This window comes from Nylanderia fulva, unplaced genomic scaffold (genome assembly GCF_048542155.1).
Source record: "Nylanderia fulva isolate GAGA-0341 unplaced genomic scaffold, ASM4854215v1 Scaffold23, whole genome shotgun sequence".
In the NCBI taxonomy this organism is placed as follows: domain Eukaryota; kingdom Metazoa; phylum Arthropoda; class Insecta; order Hymenoptera; family Formicidae; genus Nylanderia; species Nylanderia fulva.
In genome coordinates, this window is record NW_028190293.1 from 1,070,999 (window position 1) to 1,080,626 (window position 9,628).

The 9,628-nt window shown below is 39.3% G+C and overlaps 2 protein-coding genes across 2 annotated transcripts; both read right to left on the reverse strand.

The window, feature by feature from the left end:
* Nucleotides 1-8: 8 nt before the first annotated feature.
* Nucleotides 9-1,940, reverse strand: LOC114932813 (tubulin alpha-1 chain). Its single transcript, XM_029305218.2, is given in 5 exon segments — nucleotides 9-214; nucleotides 216-237; nucleotides 329-492; nucleotides 582-1,411; nucleotides 1,730-1,940. Coding segments are annotated over 5 exon segments (1,293 nt in total). The 5' UTR covers nucleotides 1,905-1,940; the 3' UTR covers nucleotides 9-112.
* Nucleotides 1,941-2,711: 771 nt separating this feature from the next.
* Nucleotides 2,712-5,372, reverse strand: ics (ras suppressor protein 1). The gene is made up of 8 exons (XM_029301477.2): nucleotides 5,143-5,372; nucleotides 4,276-4,326; nucleotides 4,070-4,190; nucleotides 3,873-3,991; nucleotides 3,716-3,798; nucleotides 3,506-3,620; nucleotides 3,300-3,432; nucleotides 2,712-3,109 (listed from the first exon to the last, which is right to left on the reverse strand). Exons 1-8 carry the CDS (start codon nucleotides 5,288-5,290, stop codon nucleotides 3,025-3,027), a joined length of 855 nt encoding a protein of 284 aa, XP_029157310.1. The 5' UTR covers nucleotides 5,291-5,372; the 3' UTR covers nucleotides 2,712-3,024.
* Nucleotides 5,373-9,628: the final 4,256 nt, after the last annotated feature.

Here is a 9,628-nt window from a genome sequence, read left to right on the forward strand (position 1 = left end):
AGGGACGATACAAAAAAATTGTAAAAATCCTATAAAAACGGTACACTCGAGTAAAAAAAAAAAGGGTTCATTTATCCCACCAAAATGCATGCAAGTCTTTTCAAAGGAGCGATTAAGACTCCTCTTCGCCGATGTCTAGAGAATCCGCCGCGACTTCGTGGTAATCTTTCTCCAGCGCGGCCAGGTCTTCCCTAGCTTCGTTAAATTCGTTCTCAGTCCATATTTTCGGCGACGTACCTGATAACGCATATTTGACTACAATTCGCGAGTGACAATCCAAGAGTTTAATTTAAATTGTATAAAAAATAAAAATCCGCGCAAAGTTTACCAATGAACGAAAGCTCGTTTGTGGAACATGAGATCGAATTTTCTGTTCAATCTGCCCCACGCTTCGGCGATCGCCGTGGTGTTCGCCAACATGGCCATGGCTCGTTGCACTTTCGCCAGATCACCTCCTGGTACCACAGTCGGCGGTTGATAATTGATTCCTACCTAATTATTGCCCAATTAAATAAATAAAGTATCACTCGATTACGAAAACCTAGACTATATCGCGAAGAATTTGTGAAAAGACATTGAACCTTGAAACCCGTTGGACACCAGTCGACGAACTGTATCGTCCTCTTGGTCTTGATGATCGCGATCGAGGCGTTGACGTCTTTCGGCACCACGTCGCCTCTGTACAATAAACAACAGGCCATGTACTTTCCTCTTCGAGGATCACACTTGACCATCTGCATGGCCGGTTCGAAACAGGCCGAAGTGAGCTCCATCACGGTGAGCTGCTCGTGATAAGCCTTTTCGATGGACACGATGGGCGCGTAGGTCGTCAAGGGAAAGTGTATCCTGGGATAGGGCACGAGATTCGTTTGGAATTCGGTAAGATCGATGTTTAGAGCGCCCTCGAATCTCAGAGACGCCGTGATCGAGGAGACGATCTGGCCGATCAGCCGGTTCAGATTCGTGTAAGTCGGCCGTTCGATGTCGAGATTACGTCGGCAAATGTCATAGATCGCCTCGTTGTCCACGAGAAACGCGCAGTCCGAATTTTCCAGAGTGGTGTGGGTCGTCAGAATCGCGTTGTACGGCTCCACGACAGCGGTGGAGATCTGCGGCGACGGATATATGGCAAATTCGAGCTTCGATTTCTTGCCGTAATCCAGGGACAGTCGTTCCATCAGCAGACTCGCGAAACCGGATCCGGTTCCGCCGCCGAACGCGTGAAAGATGAGGAAGCCTTGCAGACCGGCGCACATGTCGGCTATCTTGCGGATTCTATCTAACACGAGGTCGATGATCTCCTTGCCGAGGGTGTAGAAACCGCGGGCGTAATTGTTCGCGGCGTCCTCCTTGCCGGAGATCAGCTGTTCGGGGTGGAACAGCTGATGATAGGTTCCCGTGCGCACCTCGTCTGAGGATGGACGGTAAGTTGGGCGAAATTTATTTCGTCTTTCGTTTATCGTTTCGACATTATATAATATTTATATAATATTATATTATATATTATATACTATTATATTATATGATATTATATTATATAATATTATATTATATATTATATACTATATTAATATAATATTAAATTATATAATATAATATTAAATTATATAATATAATATATAATATTATATATTATATAATATATTAATATTATATTATATAGAATATATTAATATAATATATTATATTATATTTATATAAGATTATATATTTTTTCTCTACGAGTTACCTATCACCGTCGGCTCGAGATCGAGGAAAACGGCCCTGGGCACATATTTTCCGCCGCCCGTCTCGCTGAAGAAGGTCTGGAAACCTTCGTCGTTCGTACAAGTCTGCGGTGGCAACATACCATCCGGTTGTATACCGTGTTCCAAGCAATAAAGCTCCCAGCAGGCGTTGCCCATCTGCACGCCGCCTTGGCCAATGTGGATCGAAAGTACCTCGCGCTACCCATTTTAATTAATTAATGTATGTTATCGCGTCTCCCTATTTCTCGTTATAAAATAGATTTTTGTAATAAACAGGAGTAATATTCATTTTTTTAATTCTAATTTTTAATTTCAAACATGTGGAGTGTATTTCGAGGTTGATAAAGCTTATCGATCTTGAATAACTCAGTCTCTATTATGAAAAATGTTATTTCGAATTCGACGAGTCTGCAAATAATTAAGTTATATATTTTTCGATAATCACCATTTTGAAGACGTTTTTTTTAGCTTGCAGCGAAAAGGTGGGATAAACAAACAATATTGACACCGAAAAAGTTTGGCGCAAACTGACGGCGAGATGATTTGTTTTGCGATTTTGTTCCCGTTGCCCGGAGCGATAGAAATCGGTGCAAAAATCTAATAAGCTTTGATTTTCAGATAAAGTATTTTTTTATCGTGAAATATATTCATTTACTACTCTACTTTGTAAAATAATTCAAATAAAAAAATTAATTTCTTAAAAATAGTATAATAAAGAACGCATCTTTGCAATTATTTTCAATTAAAGTAAATAATTTATATAAGTTTCACACAATAAATTATAATTTTAAACTATATAAAAATGTTCTCAGAGCAGTTTTGAATTCTATGTACTCTCATCGACCGGAATCATTTATGAATTTTAAAAAATCCAAGTTACACACATAGCTACAGATGCAGGAAATATTTTTCAGCTTAAAACTTAGTCCACCATTATTAATATTCTTAATAAAAAAGGCGGAATAAATTAGTAAAAAAATCTTTAATACACATATACAATTTTCTTGGATTAAAATAATATGTATATAATATATATGTAAGTATATATTATATAGGTATTAAAAAAGTATAATATTATTAAAATGCACATTACATTTTTCCTATTTCTCATTATTATTCTCCTCTATTTCTAAAAGGCACCATTTAATTCCTGAATTAATTAATGCGAACTAACGATTAAAATTGGCAGTATATACGACTTATAAAAATAATCTCCGAAACAAGATTAGTCACAGATAGCACTATTTAGGCAGAAGTATACGAACACGAGCGCACGTTAACGAGCACGTGAGATCTTCTTGCTCTTATCGGTCTCGATAGGAGGTGGCGGGCCTTTGGCGCTTTGGTGTCGATTGTAAACACTGCAAAAAGTGACAATTACCTTCATCGTCCAGACTTTTCAATCAATAATTCTATGTTAGTAGCCTTGAATTGTGATGTTAAATGCAAACAAATGCGAAGAAATCGTCGAGTTTAAGCTTCTAAATATTTGTTCGACTCTTAATTAAATTGTGCTGTGACACAGCATCTAATGATAATAGAAACACCTACTATCGATACGTTTCCGAGCGGATATAATCGATGACGTGAGATATGCCCACTTGCAGCTGATCGCCAATCGGAGTAACCCACGGATTGAACTCCATTCGAAATACCGCTTTGTTACTCACTAGATCCAAGTTTCCTGTAAGGTAAACTTATGTAGACCCTTTTTCTTTCGGCGATAAACTTATTTTACCGCTATTCACTAGTCATACCTATCTCGGGAGGCAACACCGTCAAACGATTTCCCTGAATATGCAGCTCTCTAAGGCGAGCCAGCTCGCCGATTTCTTTCGGCAATTCGATCAGATCGTTTTCCCTCAGTACGAGCTAAAATATTTTAATCTCTGTAATCTCCTCCAAGATCGACAGATTTTTTCAAAACTATTTTCTTAAAAATTGCGAAAGTGTCTGACAATTCTTACAATTTGCAGATTTTTCAACTGTCCGATTTCAGGTGGTAGATACTCAAAATCATTGTCAGCTAGATAGAGCGCTCTTAGAGTTTCTAAAGGAAAAAAAAAGATTAATGCGCGGTTTGCGGGAAGACGCATTAAACAATTTAATAACTATACGACTGACCCATCATGAAGAAATTTCCGGGTAAATTCTTTTCACTGAGATTGTTGTACGTCAGATCTAGTACCTCGAGAACCGGAAACGCACCGAAACCGCGAGGAAGCACATCTAATCGGTTCATCCTGCCGGAAGTCAAATACTCTAGTAAATCTTTATCGTGTGATACACAATTAAAAAGCTTACCTACAAATTATACTGACCCTACGTTTAAGATTCTCAACTTTGGCATTTGCGACAGTGATATAGGCAGCTCGGTGATGCAATTGTTGAAGAGATTCAGTATTTCTAGGTTGACTAGATTGGCGAGACCCGGTGGAACCGCTATATCGAAAGCAATTATCGATCTGAATGAATCAATTGAATCATCGAACATACAATTGCGTGCAATTACGTCAAGCTACATTACCTTGAATTTTATTGTGGCTTAACGTCAGCCTCGTTACATTAATCATATTCACTGAAACATAATAAAGTAAAAGCCGCTGTAATATTATATTTTAATGTTGATTATTTTACTAATTTTATCTAACAAGAAACTAATTTGTTTTAAAAAAGTTTAGAATTTATCCTACATTAACACGTGTATCTACACTTCTTTGTCACAATATAAAGTCACGATGTTTCAAACCTTCAAATTCGCGCATCGCGAGATTTATACACAGTTAAAAAATTTGTGTTAAAAAGATATCACATGTCCCAAACAGAATACTGTGTTAATATTTTAACACAAAATAAATGCAAAACCTCAAGTAACTTAAAATAAATGTTTTGTAATAAAATAAACATAGTTAAAATAATCCTCACTTATATTATAAAATAAAAAATCAATATTTTTTTGTAAATTTTAACAGATAAATCTTGTCACTAATAAAACAGAACATATTTGTTACGTAAAATAAAAAATAGATGCACATTGTGTCAATTTTACATCTTTTTTCAGTCTTTTAATAATTAAACATATAAGTTAAATTAACACAACAATATGTTAAATTAACACACGAATGCGTTAAATATTTAACACAAAAATTTTCAGCGGGAACCATTTTTAACAAGAAAAAATGTCCTACTGTGTACATTGCGTATAACTCGATGTTTACGTTAAGCGCGAAATGTCAAATTTAAAAGGACAGCGCGCGCGCGCGCTCTGACGCGCCCACGTGGTCCGGACGCTCAGATGGCCGAAGCTGCGCGGATCGCGTCAGCCGAAACCAGCCGCGACAAGTTGCCTAATTTGGCGCGATACGAGCGCGACTACGTGTGGGACGAGACTCACGCAATCCCGGCATCTCCTCGAACGTGGCGATACCCTTGTCCGCGAGATCCAGCTCCGGATTCTGGATCTCCCGGGCCTCGTCCAGCACCTTCTTCGCCTTTGACATCTTCCCCGCAGGAATACACGACACTGGCGCGGTCTGATTCATTGCGCCGCGCAATCGCCCTGCGACACACGTACCGAGAAATAGTACCACGGAGCGAGCGTTGCGAGCGTGCGCGTGAATACACGCCCGTTCTAAGAGTCTCGCCTCGGCGCACTCTGTTAACTTTGAGCCGTCCCGATCGACGGAGCCGGCTTCTTTCTGTTCGTTAGATGGCGGTTCCTGTACCTCTTTCTCTCATCCGACACGAGACTTCATCATCGAGTACTTTAGCAATTTTTTCATTTCTTTCGATAGCATAAACATTTCTTTTAAACTTTCCTTTCATTGTTGTACGTCGATTTTTTACTTGCTTAAGGGAATCTTAAACACCGTCCTGTTTTGTGGATAGAATACGATTTTTACGCACCTTTTTCTTTTTATTAAAGTGTATACTGAAACAAAAGACAAACCTACCAATTTTATGTTAAAAACAAAGAATTCTTTTAAATTAAAAAATTAAGTACTTTAATCGTGGAAAAGCATTTATTATTCTTTCAACCAATAAAAAGAAAAGGGTGCGCAAAAATGATAAATATTTATGCATTTCTTGTGGTACAATTTAAAAAAAAATATATTTTCTTTAAAAATTTCTTCATATTCGAAGAATGTAATTTTATGAAACTAAAGGGTAAATTTAAAGAAAGGGGTGTTCTTCCGATTTCGAAGCTGGCCGAAAAACAACTCAGGATGAAGCTGATCCGCGCTTAGACGCGTCCGATCTCAGCGTCGCGTTAATAAATCGCGCGTAATTACGGGACGGGATCACGAGAAAGAATCAGTGACGCGAGAGATGGCGGCACGGTTTTAATAAACTGGTTTTAATAATGTTCGCGGATTTTTTTTATCTCTGCAGCCGCAGCTCCCTTGCGGTTGAAACCGGAGCGGCGCGCATTCCGCAGCTCAACGAAGACGAGATCAGCAGCGACATTAAAGATAACAGGAAGGGAAATTCTCGCGCGACGCGGGATAAGGATCTGAGGCTTAGCGAGATAATTTGATCCGCGAAGATTTCAAAGATTACGGATTTCAAGTCGCCCACCTTTGTGCCGCTGCATCCCTCGATTCGTCAATTTAGAAAATAGCAGAGTGCTTAACCGATCGATGCATAGCTACACTGCACGCACACATCTATGCTTTATTACCGATAATAGATGATGCATTAGAGTTTCTTTTTCAGCCGTTTACACGATAATGGCTGAAAATAAATTTTACACACTCACTTCGCTCTCACCTCAAGTTAATCAGAAAGATCGATGGTACTCGCGTCGATCATTTCTCGATTTTTCCTAATTTTCGCTGAAATAATCTCTCTCTTCGAATTTTGCCGAAATTGAATATTCAAACGCCTCACGACTGACGATTATCTCGGGGAATCGCGGTAGCGATTTCCGAAAACTAAAAATATCTCGACGGTGCGATGATCCGCTCTCGCCTCAAGTTAATTAAAAAGATCGATGGGTCATCGCGTCGATCATTTCTCGATTTTTCCTAATTTTCGCTGAAATAATCTCTTCGAATTTTGCCGAAATTGAATATTCAAACGCCTCACGGCTGACGATTATCTCGGGGAATCGCGGTAGCGATTTCCGAAAACTAAAAATATCCCGATGCGATCGTTTCTCGATCATTTCTCGATTTTTCCTAATTTTCGCTGAAATAATCTCTCTCTTCGAATTTTGCCGAAATTGAATATTCAAACGCCTCACGACTGACGATTATCTCGGGGAATCGCTGTAGCGATTTCCGAAAACTAAAAATATCTCGACGGTGCGATGATCCGCTCTCGCCTCAAGTTAATTAAAAAGATCGATGGGTCATCGCGTCGATCATTTCTCGATTTTTCCTAATTTTCGCTGAAATAATCTCTCTCTTCGTATTTTGCCGAAATTGAATATTCAAACGCCTCACGGCTGACGATTATCTCGGGGAATCGCGGTAGCGATTTCCGAAAACTAAAAATATCCCGATGCGATCGTTTCTCGATCATTTCTCGATTTTTCCTAATTTTCGCTGAAATAATCTCTCTCTTCGAATTTTGCCGAAATTGAATATTCAAACGCCTCACGACTGACGATTATCTCGGGGAATCGCGGTAGCGATTTCCGAAAACTAAAAATATCTCGACGGTGCGATGATCCGCTCTCGCCTCAAGTTAATTAAAAAGATCGATGGGTCATCGCGTCGATCATTTCTCGATTTTTCCTAATTTTCGCTGAAATAATCTCTTCGAATTTTGCCGAAATTGAATATTCAAACGCCTCACGGCTGACGATTATCTCGGGGAATCGCGGTAGCGATTTCCGAAAACTAAAAATATCCCGATGCGATCGTTTCTCGATCATTTCTCGATTTTTCCTCATTTTCGCTGAAATAATCTCTCTCTTCGAATTTTGCCGAAATTGAATATTCAAACGCCTCACGACTGACGATTATCTCGGGGAATCGCGGTAGCGATTTCCGAAAACTAAAAATATCTCGACGGTGCGATGATCCGCTCTCGCCTCAAGTTAATTAAAAAGATCGATGGGTCATCGCGTCGATCATTTCTCGATTTTTCCTAATTTTCGCTGAAATAATCTCTCTCTTCGTATTTTGCCGAAATTGAATATTCAAACGCCTCACGGCTGACGATTATCTCGGGGAATCGCGGTAGCGATTTCCGAAAACTATAAATATCCCGGTGCGATGATCCGGTCCGCTTCCTCCACGTGCCCGGTTATACATATTCCCTGCCCGTTATCGGCGGACGGCCGCGGTAACAGGAGCAGGCTAAAAGCTACGAGAGAGCAGAGTGTGGCGCCAAACAGCACCCGAGGGCTCGTAAGGTTAGCGACCTTGGCGTGCACGTAAAGGCAAAGGACAGGACGCACATAGGGAAGGTAAGAAAGGAAGACGCACGAGCGACGACGACGACGACGACACGACGAGGGAAAGGCGCCCACCTCTTCGAGTATCCATCATTGCTATCCGGTAATCAGTGCCAAGCAACATTATCGGTCAATTTACTGACGCCGTGACCGGTCTCTCCCTCGCCAGGCCGGCGCGGAAAAAGCAAATCTCGTTACCGCAACGAGAGAAGGAGAGCCAAACGCTGCGACCGGACAACGCGCCGCTGTCCTTAGTACAGTGGTCCTTTATAATGAGCGAGCGCAAACTGTGTATGCTCCGTGAGCTATAAATTTGTGGATCTAATTAGAACCGAGGAGAGATTGCGTGTAATCTGAATTGGATCCAAGCAATTGGAGAGGTCTCGTTTCAACTTCCGAAAAGAGTAATCGAAATAATCTCGTTTTTTTTTTATAATTAAGGTCATGGGTGTCCGTAGGATTTTTTTCTAGAAGAGGGAGAGATGATTACATTTTTTCTTAATTTTTTATTTTTTTAAATTTTAATTATGCAAATTCATCCCAGTGTTTATTCAAAAGAAGAGCAAGTACAATTAATTCTTTTATTGATTTTAAGAGAAGACAAATGCAAGGCAAGAAAACATACGCTAAAAATTCTTAGATGGCATTTCGAAATAAAAAGATATTTCGATGAAGCAGCACTACAGATGGCTACACTCTTAAAATTTCTCGAAAACTATCCTCTTCCCTTTATAATCAATCATTATATCATAATTATATAGGGTGTTCAGCAGACTCAATGAAAATTCCTTGACTTTTTCAGATTTTCCAAGACCAGAAATTCATTTTTTCCCTAACTTTTTAGTATTATCTTTTCCAAATATATAATTTGCATATATCTATATAATAAATCAATTAAATGTCAAATCATGAAATCCTTGAGATATTTTTGTCAACAATGAATAAGGTTCGGAAGTTAAAAAAACAAAAATTTTAATCAATTATACAATCTGCATTATGTACGATAATCGAAACAAACGATTTTTAACACAGAAAATTAGCGTGCTGGGAGTCAAAAAAAAATTTATATTTATTTAAATAAAAAATTTCCAATTATTAAGACAAATGTAGAATAATGTGAAAAAATCCAGATAAATAGTTAAGTTTCCAGACTTTTTCCCTGACAATTCCAGATTTATAAAATCCCAGACGATGCCCGGTTTTCCCTGACCGTTCTAGACACCCTATCATTTCACAGTTGTTGATTGACTGTCAAAGGAAAGGAATCGTTTTCGAGGAATTTTTCATTTAAAAATGGCATGTAAGAATTCTCAGCGTGTGCTTTCTCTGACGTCACAATCCAACGTGACTGAGGAGCCTTAAAAAAGAAAGCTAATCGCCCTCGAGAAATCGCGTAACTCGTGAGACGCGTCCAACAATAAGACACGAAGGAGTAAGGACCGGACACATGTGGCGCGCGTTCCGTACGCGTGCA

What these genes read in the sequence shown, in the direction of transcription:
- ics (XM_029301477.2), bottom strand. Translation starts at nt 5,290, where the DNA reads ATGAATCAGACCGCGCCAGTGTCGTGTATTCCTGCGGGGAAGATGTCA. An exon ending in CGAGGAGATGCCGGGATTGC is followed by an intron (nt 4,327 to 5,142) that starts GTGAGTCTCGTC and finishes ATTATGTTTCAG; the next exon opens with TGAATATGATTAATGTAACG. An exon ending in CGGAAATTTCTTCATGATGG is followed by an intron (nt 3,799 to 3,872) that starts GTCAGTCGTATA and finishes TTTTTCCTTTAG; the next exon opens with AAACTCTAAGAGCGCTCTAT.